This window comes from Talpa occidentalis, unplaced genomic scaffold (genome assembly GCF_014898055.3).
Source record: "Talpa occidentalis isolate TD23 unplaced genomic scaffold, MPIMG_talOcc4v2.1 talOcc4.6, whole genome shotgun sequence".
Classification (NCBI taxonomy): domain Eukaryota; kingdom Metazoa; phylum Chordata; class Mammalia; order Eulipotyphla; family Talpidae; genus Talpa; species Talpa occidentalis.
The window spans coordinates 122,063,387-122,079,642 of NW_023604972.1; the positions used below are offsets into that span (position 1 = coordinate 122,063,387).

Sequence of the window (16,256 nt, forward strand, 5' to 3'; positions counted from 1 at the left end):
TAAAGAAAAGTCTATGTACATGTTAAAGAGCCATAATGATAAAATGTGATGGAAATAAAGAATTTGTGTTCCCTGAACAACATGTGTATATACATGTGGACTAATTAAGTCAGTATTTGTCAATGGCTAATTTGGTTCTACTGCTGGTCTTCAAAGCATTGAAGGAAAAGGCAAAATATAAAAGGGAAATTGTCTACTCTCTGATGTCCCTTCACAGTCTGAAAAAACAACTCATAACCAAAATACAAAGCCTAGACTAGAAGGGTGCACAGAGACCTTCAGTCTTGAGACAGAATGATACTTAAATACTTGAATTTACCAAACTGTCAGCCAAGCTTGGGGGAAGACAAGAGAGAAGAATCACCAGGAATCAAGATCACCACACAGCCAATGTAGTAGTCATTGTTTTGCTCCTGTTTGTTTAAATCGGAACTATGGTGTAGGAAGCAAAGGTATCATGAGTTAGAACAAACCAAGGGTTCTCGTTGGCACCATCCAACCCCAGACCTCTGATTTTCCTGGAAGGCAAGTGACTGCTTTCTTTACCTCAGTGTTTTTTTCATGATTTGTTATTTTTTCCTACCTCTAGGTGCTATCTCTAAGAACTCCTCTCGAAGATTGTCAAGCTGTTCGATGGTCAGGGTCCCATTTTCTTCCTTTTCTACAGATGGAGGGCGAATTGGAGGAGGGGGATCTGGAAAGACCTTTACATCGCCATTAATGAAGAATTCTTCTTGGTCTAAGTAAAGTTCATTCTGAATTCTTGTAGCTGTTTCAATGTGATAGCGAGCTACATCAGTTAATTTTTCCACACTGAAAGTGGAAAATAGATAGGGTTACCCTCATTAAATATGGTACAAGATTAAAAATGTTTGCATATAAGACACACACACACAAAGTTAACACTATGCAGCTAAGTTAGACAAGTTGACCCATTATATTTAAACATTCCCTTTTCTCCTCTAACCCATTTTGAAAAAAACGCAGGTTATGAAGAAATAAATGAAACTTAGGAGAGAATATATGCTTTTTAAAGAACTAATAGTAATGTATTTTATGTATTTAGCTGATAGTAATGTATTTTATACAAAGCTGAACAAAAAGAGACTTTATTAGATTTTTTTTTAGTACTAGGGCATACTTCACTATGTCAGCAAAATTACATCAATATATAACTTATTCTAAGTATGAACCAGAATAAGGTTATATGGAAGAAATGCCTGTAAAATATGACTGTTAGAGTAGCATTTGTTTGGAATCAGATAAATTATAAAGTGAATCCAATTTGATAACGGATTTCTAGAAGTGTAGCTTTTATTGAACTTTATATCAAAAAATTTGATATCATCTAAGTCACACTTGTCAGAAGGGACTCTGATGATACAGCCCATTGAAATTTCTTCGCTATCTTTGTGAAGAATAACAATTCCTAGCTAACTCATATAAATATGAACAGCAATAATCAAGAACCACTATGGTACAGTTAACAGAGCACTGAAAACTGAGTTTTAATTCCAGAAAATTCTCTGGCCAGGGGTCCTTGGGAAAAACTTAGGCTCTCTGAAGTTCCTTATCTTTGCATTGGAGCCAGTAACACATAACTCCACACCTTATGTTTCTGGTGTGAAATCACAGATGACATAGATTTAAGCTGTACTGGGGGTTACAGTCATGGCCTTAATTAAAGACCAGACAAGTTTTATTCATAAAATTACTACCGTAACACTGTATTACAGAAAGGATCTTTTTATATCTTATAAAAAGGATCAAACATGGCAGAAAATTAAATATTTAATCTGATTTATATAATTAATGAACACCAAAATATTTTATAGGTAAAGTAAGAAAATCATCATCAAAAGTTGAAAACTTTAAAAAATAGTTTTAGTTGCTTTCTTTCAAGAGACACCCTTGAATTCAACTCCAGGCTATTGTGCGTATCCATGTAGTATGCATTATCTGACTAGTTTAATCTTGAGGTTGTTTGAGAGCTGGGGGCAGAGGGAAGGACATTGGATAAGGACTGCATTTAGCACTCCAGGACCTCTAAATGCAGACTGAGAGTGAACCACAACGAGGATCTCAAAACAGGTGTGCGCCCTCTAGTGGGAGACAACCAAGAATAATCTCACCAATGGGGAGAAAAAAATGCCAGGAAAATGAAAGCAGGTTTTGAAGTTTAAAGGGATCTGTTAGTTCTATTTTTCTGTTACTTAAGTATTTTGCAATAATCCAAACAGAAAGCATGACTGAACATTCCTAAGTTTTAAACTTCTTGTGGCCACATTCAGAGGACAGGAGATACACAAACACACACAAACACTATACAAAATTAAAATTAACCTGAGAAATATTACACAAAATACAATCTGAGAAATATGAGTGCTTCTGATAAAGATAAGACATGGTCAGACTTGATGGTAAGATTGATGGAATCCTTGGGACCTCAGAATGAAGATGTGTTTTCATTTCTAAGTAGCAAGGAGAGAGTGGAGCATCACTGTTCCATGATGCTGATGAAGTATTTTAATACTTTAAGCATGATTGCAGTAAGGTTACCAGCCTGAGGGATATCTGCATATTTTTTCTTTCTTTTTTTTTTCTCTATGGATCAAGAGTTATCTCAAGATTTTAAAATAGAACTTTCATTATGAACAAGGACAAGAGGAAACAAGCTGTGAAACCTGGTCTTTAGGTGGCAGTTGTAGCTTCTGAGAACACTTGCTCCTGGTAGCCTATGGACACAGCAGTTGCTAAATTTTCCATAAAAGCATGTTGCAGACTATAGTGCATCACAGAATCTAGATTTCGTAGGAAGCTCTGAAATAGCTTGAAGTGTTTGTTTTATAGACGAAGCCCATTGGACTAGAAGCCATTAGGCAGGTTACAAATATGTAGGTGATGAGGGAGTCCCTTCTCTTGGCCCACGAGGTCTCCTGACTCCCCCTTATTGGCTATTTATGTTAGGCTGAGCTGGTTCTTTTTTTTTTAAGATTTATTTATTTATGCATATAAGAAAACTGGGGTACAGGCCACAGGTGTGTTTGGGGGGGTGAGAGGATTCACCAGAGACAGGTAGAAGCAGAACAAGCACTTTGACTGAAATACACTGCTGAGGGGAGCAGCAGGCAAGTCAGGAGAGGTTGGCTGTGCCATGTGGGTCACCTCCCTGGCTGAGGATTGAACTCATGCTGCAGTGGCCGCTGGTAGCTTCATAGGTTGCATCTTAACCCCTTGTGCCACCAGGGAGGCCCCTGAACTGGTTCTTTATGCCTTTAAGAAGGATGAGACTCACTGTCCCTCATAAGCAATGAGAGTATGGGACCTAGCAGAGAAGTAGTACGAACCCCAACAAAAAAAATATAGAACTAGGGATTGTACCAATATAGAGGAAGTCTAACCGGTAAATCATCCCAGTGAAGATTTCTTAATCTTTCATTAATTGGCATTGATTAATAAATCTGGCATTAAGAAGACATGGGACATTTGTCTTCCTTCTGAAAAATATTTTAGAATTACCTAAAATCTTACCCTGCAAACTAAGATTCTTAATGTGAAAAACAAACTCATAAATAATGTCCAAATTGGATATTGCAATAAAGCTTTTTTGTTACATGATTTATTGTTTGAAAAGAGTTGATGTGGATGAGATTTCCTAAAAGGTCAAAATTTACATTTGCAAATGTAATTTACATTTGTAAGTACTTTAAAAATCTCTGTCATTTTTGGTCTTTTGAAATTAGCAAAAGTATTTTTAAAAAGCCATGCAGGGGGGCCTCCCCGGTGGCGCAGCGGTTGAGTGCTGGGTTGCGAAGCTGCCCGCAGCCTCTGCGACGCCGGTTCGATCCCCGGCTGCTCCCCGGCCACCGGAGGAGGGTCCCACCTGGCGCGCAGACCTCTCCTGCTGCCCGCTGCTCCCCTCAGCAGTGTACTTCGGTCCTTCTGCCTGCTCTGCTCCCCGCTCTGGCTCTGGTGAATTCTCTCACCCTCCCGCGCTTCTGACTGTACCCAGTGCATGTATGAACAAAACAAACAAACAAACAAACAAATAAATAAATAAACATGCCTCTATAAAAAAAAAAAAAAAGCCTAATTAAAAAAAAAAAAAAAAGCCATGCAGGGAACGACAATAGACCCCAAATAGCCTAAGCAAACCTGAGAAAGAACAGAGCAGAATGCATTGCACTTCCTGGTTTCAAGCTACATTATAATGTCATAGCAACCAAACCAGCATGGTACTGGCACAAACCATGGACCAATAGAACAGAATAGAGAGACCCCAATAAACTCATGCATATATAGCCAACTAATATTTCACAAGGGAGCCAAGAATACTTAATGGAGAAAAGGCAGTCTCTTTAATAAGTGGTTCTGGGAAAACTGGATGGATAGTCACAAGTAAAAGAATTAAAATAGACCCCTGTCTTATATCACTCACAAAATTAACTTGAAATGGTTTAAAGACTTAAAGGAAGACCAGAAAACATAAATGCCTGGAAGGAAACATAGGACAAAACCTCCTTACCGTGGATCTTGGCAATGGGTTTTTGGAGAAGCACAAGCAATAAAATACAAATTTAGAAAGTGAGACTACATCAAACCAAAAAGCTTCTATGCAGCAAAAGAAACAATGAAAAAAATGAAATAATTACCTATGAAAAGGGAAAAATATTTGCAAACCATGTATCTGAAAAAGAGTTAACATATCAAAAATATAAAGAACTCCTACAACTCAATACAAAAGCAATCTATCTTAAAAATGGGCAAATGACCTAAGTAGACATTTTTCAAGGAAGATATGTGCAGAGGTGCTCAACATCACTAATGATCAGGAAAATGCAAATCAAAATCATGATATTTCACCAGCACACCAGTTGGAACAGTTATCACCAAAAAAAGGCAGGATTTAAATGCTTGCCTGATGTGGGGAAAAGGCAAGCCATGGACACTGTTGGTGGGAATATAAATTGGTGCAGTCACTATGGACAAAAGTATGGCAGTGCCTCAAAAAATTAAAAAGAAAACTACCATCAGAACCAGTAATTCCAACTCTGGGAATAGATCCAGAAGAAATGAAAAGCTGTGTTGAACAGATATCTGCACCAACATGTTGTTATTTTCAATATCAAAGACATGAAATAGTCTAAGTATCCACTGATAAATGGACAGATAAAGAAGTTGTGGTGTATGGGTGTATATATACACACACACACACACAAAAATGTATTTATTTATTTATTTATTTCATAAAAAGGATAGAGTCCTGCCATATGAATTAAGTTATAGAAAAAAAGACAAATACTTTATGATTTCACTTACATGTAGAATCTAAACACACAAACAAAAATCAAACTCATAGAAATAAAGACCAGATTTATGGTTACCAGAGGAAAGGGTACAAGGAGGGGAGTTGGATAAAAAAGGGAGTTAGTAAAAAAGGACACAAATTTCCAGTTATAAATAAGGACTATGGATGCATATTGATAATAGTTAACATGGCTGCATGATATATTTGAAAGTTGTTAAGAAAATGGGTTTTTAAGAGTTCATATTACAAGAAAATTGTTTTTCTTTGGCATCAGTATGGAATGGATGTAACTAAATTTACTATGGTAATCATTTCACAACTTAAATAAGTTAAATTATTATACTGTTTACCTTATAATGCAATAAAAATGGGAGTAAAAAGCTATGCAATACTTTACCTGGCCATTTCACATAAGTACCTCTCACCAAGCCACTTTTCCATGAGTTTATATACATCGACTACCTTTGTTACTAAATCTTCAAGAAAAGTCAGTGCTTTTGCTTTTATCAGTTCAAGTCGGAAGAGTGTGGCTGTCTCTAAAAGGAGAAATAAGGATTATTTTTTATTTTTTTATTTTATTTTTTTAGGATTATTTTTAAATGAATTATAATACCTTCACATTATGATTGACCAAATTCAAGTTTTAATCAACACTTCAATTTGTTAAGCTTTAGGAGCACACTTAATATATTAATATAGGTTAAATAATGTCTTATTCATCTCATTGATAGTATCATTTGACAGATTATTTAAACCAAAACTATAATTGAGCTTTACACTGATTGGATTTCATAGGGATATACTTTTTGATAAATTGCAAAAGGGAAACAGATAAATCCTGAATTTCAAAAAGGGGCAGGGTTCAGTATCTCTGGATCCAAAGACAAAGCCATTTGCTTGTGTTCTCACAGACAGAGTTTTAGGCAATTAATGAGTCTCCTGTGGGTTGTTTGCCTTTAGTCTATTTGCTATTGAAAAGCATCATTTATCTCTGTCCAACTGCTACCTTCAAATTGCAGGGCAGCGAGATGTTCTTCCTTTATTTTTAACTTCAGTGCAGCTTTCCTTTCCATTTCGGCAATTTCCTCTGTGGTTATCATTATAGGAGAGGATACAGCTGTAGGTGGTGATTTACCTGGAAGGGCAATGAAACATGCTGAGCAAACTGCCAACACACAATTGCATATACACAGCCCTTGGACAAATGAGCACAGAGTGAAATGTGTCGAAGAGTACACCTGCAGAGATTTGGAAAGGAGAAACTCTGATCCTGAAAGGGCATGGGGTGAAATATTGATAGTCTTCCATGTGAATCTTCCATGTGTTTTCTGGGTTGGATGCATATAGCCCCCTTGAAGTCCCCCATCTGTGTAACATGTAGGGAAAATGAGGAGTACAATGAGTAGAGACATGATTACGGAAACCAAAGAGTTTGGGGACAGAAATTAGCAAACCCCAACATACTGTGGAAGCCATTAGCCATCTGAAGAAGTACCATTTCGTATGAGATATTTAAATGAGCTGAAATCTTCTTAGTTCCTCATCAAGAAAAGATCTTGAATAACCTAGAAGTTGTGGCGAAATGTAGCCATGGTCAAGAATCTATTATCTACTAACTTACCTTTTAACTAGTACCTAACTACAAGTACTTCAGGGGTTCCAGATGAGAATTAGAAAATAAGGACTTGTGGGTATTTATCTATGAATTTACCCATGAGGAATGACCATGTGGTTCCAGTTTATATAATTCCACTCATTGCAATAACTCTTTCTAGAAGGTCTGATCTCAATCAAAGTCTTGTGAAGATGTATAAAAGTAAACAAAGGAATAATAGTGAGACTTAATGGTAATAGTAGTTACATGTATATATTGCAGATTAAAGAGAGCTTAATCTTGCAGATTTTTCTTTCATCATCTGTAAAATTAAGGGGTTGGGCTCAATCATTTATTTCATTAAATCGAAGCATTTCCTACAAATGCTGTTTATTTCTTGCCTTTATACCATCTGAGATGGACTAAAGTGGTATGTTCTTTATTGTGAGGGTACTCTTCCCTTTTCTGGGAAAGATGAGGAGCCCCAGCTCCCATCTTCAACCCTCCTTAAGTCATGGGTGCTTAAATGTACTTCCTCTGGGAAGGATTTCCCTATCCCCACAAATGAAATAAAAGGATATTGCTCTCAAGAGACTGGTCCCAAAGCACAGTAACTGGTTAAAAGTCTATCTTTGATGCCAGGATACAGTTCATCAGGCAGGGACATGTCTTTAGCTTTGTTCACCATTGTGTCCTCAAGTCCCATCATAGTGGTTTCCAAATAGCAGGTGCCTATTAAATATTATGAGCCCCTAACTGGTGGAGTGACTTTTGCTCATGAATTTTCATCTCTTCCTCTTTTGCCTCAAGTCACTTGAAAAATGTAGAAGAGGAAATATTCAGAGGGGAGAAGAATGTTTGTGCCAGAGCTTATACCAAAGGTTAACAGGAGGTCTCTCTCAGTGTGATTTATTTTTCTCCTTTACTTTCCATCATGCCTCTGAGACAGATATAGGCAACAGGCCTCCAGAAGGAAGGACTTGTTTGAACTAAACAGAATCTAAAACTTAGCAAAAATTAGCTTTATCTCATCTTCCTTCAGTCACTGTAGCACGCCTCAGCTTCCCTTTGCACACAGTTTTCAGATTATAAAATGTCATTTTGGAGTTCTTTTAACATGTCCCAAACTGCCTTTGAGAGTTGCTTTCCCCTGGATATACTTGGCTATTTGGATAAGCAGGTTAGGTGGGACTGGAATGCATAATGATTTGCCAGCTGACACCGTGTCTCATGGAAGCCTGGGTCTCTAAGTTATACTTAATGAACAATGTTCTAGTGGCTTAGGGGTGATGTTTCTGGTTACACACTTGTTTTCTACCAAAGAAAGGTTGACACATTCAGGGTTCTGGATGCTAAAACCATGAATACCTTTGGCTTTTTTGTCTTCCTTTTTTTTCTTGGGTGATTCCTTTTTGACTTTTTTATTTGCACTCGCTGGAAGAGATTTTTCTTTTGTGTCTGCTGGCTGGTTTTCTTTTTCTTCTTCCATGACCCTCTGCTGAATTTCAGCAGTAACCTGGTTGAATAAGAGCAATGTTTCAGTGAATGTAACCTTTATAAAATATGAAAACCATTTGGATTTAGTCATTACCCAAATCCATTAGGCTTCATTCCACTGCAAACCATGCCACATACTCAGTCTTCATAAAACACACCCAGATGGTGTACTTCAGTGGAAAACTGACCTTGCCCCAAGACGTGACTTCTCTGCTTCCCACCAGACTTTTCAAGTCCCACCAGCAACATATCCTTCCATTTCCTTGTTGCTACCGCCTGTCTGTGACAACTTCACAGTTATGCAAAAATGTCTTTCGTTGTAATCTCATCATCTGTAGACGTCACACCTGCTCCTCTCCCATGTTTCTGCTTGCTCTTGGCCCTCAATCAGGAGTATTCCCCTATAAGAGTGTTTCTTAATCTTTTTTTTTTATTTTTCATTATTGAGCCCCTATGGAGTTAAGTCAGTCTGTCCTAACTGTATCCCTCTCCATGAAACTTTAATACTGCAGATGTATATCTGCTTATTATTTTATGTATGTCTGTGCCTTACGTGTAAATGGGTAGGAATTTTTCATTTTCAATGATGGGGGACATGGAGGATGCCTGCCCTTTATTATCTGCACTTAAGGACACTTGAATCTTGGGCTTCCTTTCTATCCTAACTCCAGTTGTCACCCCAGGCAGAAGCATTGTCCTCAAAATGGTCTGTCCCACAGACCAGCTTCCTGGCAGGTTGTTAACTGCCTCTGCTCAGGGGACTTTCAGTTTCTCTCCATCTGAGCAAACCCCTACTTTCACACTCACAAGTGTCCTGGGTTAAGAGATCAGTAATAAGTTCACTCCACAATGACTGATAGATGGGGAGATAGGAGGTGCTCTGGGGAGATATCTCTCCTCTGCCATTTGCTCTGTGCTTCAGGCAGCAAAAAAACCTCTACAGGACTTGCACATCTGCAATTAGAAATACTGGATCTTTTGAAACGAGTCCAAATGCCCCTGAAGACAAAGGGCCTTTATAAGGGTAGCCCTGAGCAATAAGAGCTAAGAAAAGCATCCCAAAAAGAAGAAAGAAAACCTGCACACTGTGAAGACAGTAGCACAAGGTGTGGTTGAAACATATAAAATTTCAATATGGCAACTTTTGGGGAAGTAAATTTATTTACTTATTAAAGTGGAAATTTATTTCTTTATTAAAGTGCTCACTGTGTCTAAACGGGACATTATCCCCGGGGAGAACTGGGTGAAGGGCTGGGAAGAGGAGCAAGTTGGATGGAAGGAAATAGAAAGATGGGTAAGTTACAGTTGCTACCCTGAAGGAAGGTTCTAGAGTTGGGGGCAGGACCGACCATGCAATTCCTGCCCTCTCCAAGCTCCTGCCACATTTCACATGCCAATGCCTGGCATGTAACTGTCCTCAGCTGCCCTATGAGTGTTAACCTTGCCCCATCCTCCAAATGGGCTCCGACACTCCCAAGATCTCGACCAGTCCTAATTCTTGGTATTCTCCATTGCTTTTAGCACCTGCTCCATACTCATATAGGTAGCCCAGGAAGTGCTTTTTAATCAATGAAATTTATTTTAAAATAATCATATTTTACAGAATATACCCACAGTTTCTTCAATATCAGCAGAATCTTGAAGGGACATGGAAAGGTTTCAAAGAGAAGTCACTTATTTTTTTTCATCAGATGACCTTTTCACAAAATGGATTTCATGACATATATTGTACTTTCAAATTCTTGGTAAAGCTGAAAGCAGACTTGTTAACATCTCCCCTCCCCCTAAATTACAAGCAATTCATTTTTGAAGCTGTTCTTGCAAAGCACAGTAAGTTAGTAATTTTCTTTAAAATTGGTTTTTTCTCCTTTTTAAACAACCTTGTGATGATGATGATGATGATGATGATGATGATTATCATCATTTGCATTTTTCTGATCCACCTTCCACAAAGACTTCTGGGTCTCATTCAGTAATTAATATAACTCACAATACATCCAGCAATCTAGCTGGTAAGGCTGAACACAGTCTAGAAATAATGCCTCGACATTGTGGGCGTTAAATATGACTTGTTTCTTTGAAATCATTGCATACCTGCTAATTAGAAGAAAGTTTTGCTAAAAATTAACATCACATACTAAATGAATGACTCTTAGTAAAACTGCTGTGTAGAAATAAAGGCTGTGTTAACTTGCTCACAAGTCAGTTGCACTGATAGCAGCCCGTACTGTTTTCCCAGCAACCATTTCCTGAATTATTCCTGTCTCATTTGGAATTGAAAGTTCCCTAAAGGTCATATGACATCAAAGTCATAAAGGTCTATTAGAAACATAAAAACAGAATGCAAATATAATTATTAGATATTGATTATTAAACAATCCTTCCTCCTGTTTTTTTCTTTTTAAGATTTATTTATTTATTTATTCAAGAATTGGAGCACAGACCAGATGCGCAGGAGGGTGAGAGGATTCACCAGAGACAGAGTGGGGAACAGAACAGGGAGACTGATGAAATACACTGCTAAGGGGAGCAGCAGGTCCACCGCACCACGTGGGACCCTCACTGGCTGGCCGGCCAGTATAGAACTGGTGCTGCAGAGGCTGTGGACAGCTTCACAGTGCAGTGCTCAACCACCTGCGCCATAAAGGGGAGGCCCCCTCCTCCTGTTTTTTATATGCATTTTATTTATTTTTTATTTTTTTAAAGATTTATTTATTTATGTAAGCACTGGGTACAGTCAGAAGCACAGGAGGGTGAGAGAATTCATCAGAGCCAGAATGGGGAACAGAATAGGCAGACTGATGAAACACACTGCTGAGGGGAGCAGCGGGCAAGGCAGGAGAGGTCTGTGTGCCATGTGGGACCCTCACCAGAGGCCGGGGATCGAACCAGCGCTGCAGAGGCTGCAGGCAGCCTTGCATCCCAGCGCTCAACCGCTGCTCCACCAGGGGAGGCCCATGTTTTTTATATGCATTTTAAAAGTCCATAGGGAAAATAGTACAACTTTGAATAAATTTAACATAATGAAATTATAATTATTTACAATTCTAAAACACATTGATATACGTTATTTTGTTAGATCTTTCCATCAATTTAAGAAAGGAAAGACAGGATGTTCCTCATGTTACAGACAAGAAATTGAAAACTTGGAGAGGTTAAGTGATTTTCCTAAAAACCCAAAGCCTAATCAGAAGATATTATGAGTGCTCTTTGTCTTACTTTCCAATAGTGTAATATTTTAAATTATCATTTTTTCCAGGGTAATTTAATGAAATTCACAAGACTTGTAGATTGTGTTTAAATAGCTCAATTAATAAGAATAATTATATATTTTTAGAATTCCTAGATCCAGCTTTCCCCTGGTTGGACAGTTTTGATGGTCATCAATATTGTCATTGCCTTTATCATTAATATTACCATCGGCACTGGTACAGTGAGAACTAACATACGTTAGATGTGTGCCTTGTCACATTAGGCTAGGTGTAGGGCAAATAAGCCAATTAAGTATTTGGAAAAACAATGAACGGGATAAAAATTACAAGCAATAACCTGGATAATAACAATCAAATAAGAGACAATAACTGCTACAAGAATTGGAAGTGCAAAATAACAAAGGTTAGGGTTTTCAGAAAAAAGCAACCAACTAATTAGAAATTAAGGTAATAACTAGTTCTGAAGACTTAAAGGAAGTGTAAGCAAATAGGAGGGGGAGGAGTATATTTTAGGAGAAAAAAATGGCATTAGTCAATGTGTTGAAGTAGGTAATACCCATGGAATATGTAGTAGAAGAACTAGTTGGTTTATGAGAGGGTTTGATGAGTTGGAACCAGCCAAAATATGGAGCTCTGAGTGCTATAGGTCAAGGGTTTAGAATTTGACAGTTGCACTCACGGTCATCACACTACCCCATTCTTATATAATGTAGTTGTAGATCTATTTGGAGTACAAACCTACCATTTTACTATGTTTTCTGTTTGTGTCGCCTGTCCCGAACTTTTTCCTGTCCTTCTTTCTTTCGTCTTATTTGCCTTACTTCATTTTTTTACTTTACTTGCATTCATGAAGACATGCAATTATACTTCATACGCTTTCCTTATCTGTCAAAATCACACTAACTTTTTTTTTTTTAAGAAGGCAATGAGAGGACTCTCTGGTCAGTTTTCTGTTTGTTTGTTTGTTTTAAAGATTTATTTATGCATACAAGAGGTGGGGTACAGGCCAGAGATGCAGGGGGTGAGAGGATTCACTAGAGACAAGAGTGGGGAGCAGAACAGGCAGATCTAGTGAAATACACTGCTGAGGGGAGCAGCAGGTGAGTCAGGAGAGGTCTGCTGCGCCATGTGGGTAGCTTCCTGGCCTGCTGGGTATCGAACTCGTAAGGTGGCACCTGCGGACAGCTTCATAGGTTGTGTCTTAACCCCTTGCGCCACCAGGGAGGCCCTCTCTGGTCAGTTTTGAGGGAGAGAAAAGAAAGAAGTAGGAGAACAAAAGGAAGAGGGGGGCAGAAGTAAGGCACTGAGGCCGTCCAGTGACAAGGTCAGAGAGAAGACCACGGCAGGCCAAGGGGCCAGGAAGGCAACTTAGGAAATGCCCTGTCAGAAGTGTTGACTACATGCTGTGAGACTATTCGTAGCATACTGCTAATGCTGTACTTAATGGATGAGAATTACGGGAAGAAAATGGAATAACAGCACTTCTTACCATCTGAGACACCAGTGAAGAAGTCTGTTGCCAGGTGTCCACTATCAACTTCTCATCTGCCTCAAGGTTTAACTCTACGTTTTCTAGTGAATGATCAATCCTGCCCTTCAGCATGGCTTTTGTTTTTGGTTTAGATATAGTTGAATCTGGAGAAATGGATATTCGAGGAACTAAAGGAATTCTTTGAAAAAGAAACAAAAAGAAACATAAAGATTTTATTTAACAGAATTTTATTCTTATGACCACGTTACTTTGTGAATTTTATTGTCTTGCTTTAATTGTAATTTTTCAAGTTTTCCTGGAAGAGCTTTTTAAATGGAGAAAAGACTATAAGAAAACTACATTCAAACATTTGTGCACTAGAAAGTCTTATTAGCAAGAGAAAATAAGAAACAAACAGGAACAAAACATAAATTTCACATTTAATTCTCAGTAATTATGAGGAGGAGGATTAAACAATGGCAATTGAAAAGAAAGGTAAATTTGAATTATCCAGAGTGTAAACTTCCTACAAGGAGACTGAAACAGTCATGAAAAAGCAAGCCAAATAGAACTGTCATTCTAAGTCTTAAGGACGATTTAGTATCATCTGGCTTACTAAGAGCACAGTTAAAATGTCGGATGTGATAGATGTGGGGCCTGTGGAGACAGCAAGGTTCTGGTGGTAAGGGGTGAAGAGCCCCAGAGTCCTCTCTGCTCTTGAACATGCACGATGAGGGTCTTCGTGTTGAGCTACAAAGGTCTGTGGAACAGAGTTCACCTCCCCTCTGTCTCAACCTCACTGGTGCCTCCATGGAGGAATCTGAGAGTTGCCCTGGAGAACTTTCTATTCCTAAGAATCCCAGGCACTCAAAGGTTAACAGAGCAGGGATAGTCACAACATAGAAAGCTTATTGTGACTGGAATCCCCCTGGGTGATATAAAAGGAAAAGAATTTTCAGCTTAGGAGAGGAGCTCCAAAGATGCCTTTGTTGAAAGTAGCAAAGGGAGGAGAGTCAGGTGCATTACACTAAACAGACATTTGGTTTGGCAGATTCAAGATCCTGGGGACAGAGCAGTGACTCAGAGAGTTAGTCTTGAGCTCCAGTAGCCAAGTGGTGAGCTTGGGAGGGAGTTGGAAGAGCAGATGGAGGTTTTTTGGACTTGGTTTCTTGGATTCTTAGTGTTTGGCATTCTGATAATGTATGATGCCTAAAAGGCAATGTGTAGATGATATACTGCCCACAAGGAAAATTTACATTTTAATGGACAAGTAATACCAAGTCTCAGTAACTGAACCACCAGGTCATGTCCACTTAGGTATACATGTCCACATCCTCAGGTGTATAATACAGAACAGCATATATTTTCCAACACCTTCCTTTGGAGGACAGCAATGGTAGCATATTATTTAGTTATTAAGTAATTACTAGTTATCATTGCTATTATTATCATTAGGTTGTTGAAGAAATAAAATAAGCAATCTATGCGAAAATGCTTAACATTGTACTGATTTCCTTATATATGCTAAAAAAAAACCTGTTCACTGGTTGGCTGGTTAGTATATACACTGATTGACTGAGAATTCTAGTAGGTGCCCAAAGCAATAATTTTAGGCTGAGATTGGTGCAGAGTTGCTTTTCAGAAAATAAGAACTGGTTGTTCTGTTGCCTGTTTCATTCTCCCAACCAACATGAATAGCTTCCCCATTATGTCTCACTTGCTATTTTGTGCTAAGAACAGAATGCCCTGCTACTCTAGACATTGAAACTCATCCTCTTTTGATGGCTCCCATGGTTCCTAATGCCTGTGGAATTTTTATTGTTTTTAATTTCAAAGTTGCTTTCAGCAGCTTGCTGTGTTAACCTTTCTCTTGTACCTGTACCAAGAGGAGGTACACACTTACCCTCTTGTGTTTTCCTGACAAGTACATGATGGGACTAGATGGATGAAGTCTAGGGAGAAAAGAGTTGGGCCTAATATCTCAAGCAGAGTCTTTTTGGAAGCACATCATAGTAAGACACATTATACTTCTGCACCAAAAATGAGCAAATGTTCACCGTCAGTGGGGTAGGTAGTGCACAACAATAGTCTTAAGTTAAAGGTAGAAAAAATTTTCCACTTTTACAGTTTTTTATATTTTGTATTTATAGGTCTAGGAGTGTGCTTTTTATTAGTGGTATTCAACTTGAAATCACAATGCTTTATGTTCAGTGCAATTTCAGTGTGATATGCTGGTTTTCTTACCTCACATAGTTTTCCATAGCGTCTCTATTATTCATTTGGACCAAAGGGACTCGAGCAAATTTCTTATTGTTATCTGCTGGGATTTTGTATTCCATTCCCCTATAATAATCTTGAAGGAGTACTTTTGTATCTTGGAAACGGTTCAGCTCTGCCTATAATAGCAAATATCAATATTAATTCCCAAGAACAAGCTGATCTGTACATATTTTCCACATGAGCTCTGTAAACACTGTTTTAAAACTCTGAAGTTGAAATCAATTTCCTGAAAACGAAGAAGGAGAATTGGCTACAGATGTATATCTGAATTTTCATTACAATTAAACTGGTGACAACGCATTCTCTGTACTTATTGAGCATACGTCCCCTTGAGGTGGCACTGCTGTGCCTCTTGATATTATGACGAAAGTTATAGTAGGCAAGATGTCTAAAGTGTTGCATATTCATTGCTTTGACATTAAGAAATCTTCCTGTCTCCTGTATTCAATGAACCAATATGTTAACAAATATTTGAGTATCATTTGAGATGTGGTGATTTGAGATGCCAAAAATAGGAGACATACAAATGCAAAGCACAAATACAGATACAAATAGAAAAATCTGGAATACAAAATAAAACTAGTGTTCTGTCCTTTAGTACTACTTAACTTAGATATAGAAAATTGTCAAATGGTAAGGTAAAGTAAAAGTGAACAGTTCTCGTTTTGCAGTTTCCATTCTTGCTCAATATATAGAGTAGGGAGAGCATCACTTGGGGCTCATGGGTGCTTGATGGAAAATGGAAAAGCACAGAGGAGTTGGTGGCAAGGTGAGCATCAGCTATTCATGAGTGGCTCCCTGCTAGCCCAGGTCATTTCTTGAGAGTAGAGATGAAATGCACACCAAGTGTCACCTTGTCGAGTACCGAATACACATGTGGAGACCAGGAACTTT

At 38.3% G+C, this 16,256-nt stretch overlaps 1 protein-coding gene across 6 annotated transcripts in view; it reads right to left on the reverse strand.

Annotated features, from left to right (window-relative positions):
* The window catches only part of SPEF2 (sperm flagellar 2), a 135,907-nt gene that overhangs the window by 31,924 nt on the left and 87,727 nt on the right, over positions 1-16,256 (reverse strand). For all 6 annotated transcript variants that reach the window (XR_008549106.1, XM_054687922.1, XM_037529217.2 and 3 more), the window contains 6 exons: positions 15,327-15,478; positions 13,101-13,281; positions 8,271-8,418; positions 6,315-6,443; positions 5,706-5,844; positions 584-813 (listed from right to left, as the gene is read on the reverse strand). Coding sequence is in view for 5 of the 6 variants with exons in the window: in XM_054687922.1 (XP_054543897.1) it covers positions 584-813; positions 5,706-5,844; positions 6,315-6,443; positions 8,271-8,418; positions 13,101-13,281; positions 15,327-15,478 (979 nt within the window). In the remaining variant the exon portion in view is untranslated. The remainder of the gene's footprint in view (positions 1-583; positions 814-5,705; positions 5,845-6,314; positions 6,444-8,270; positions 8,419-13,100; positions 13,282-15,326; positions 15,479-16,256) is intronic.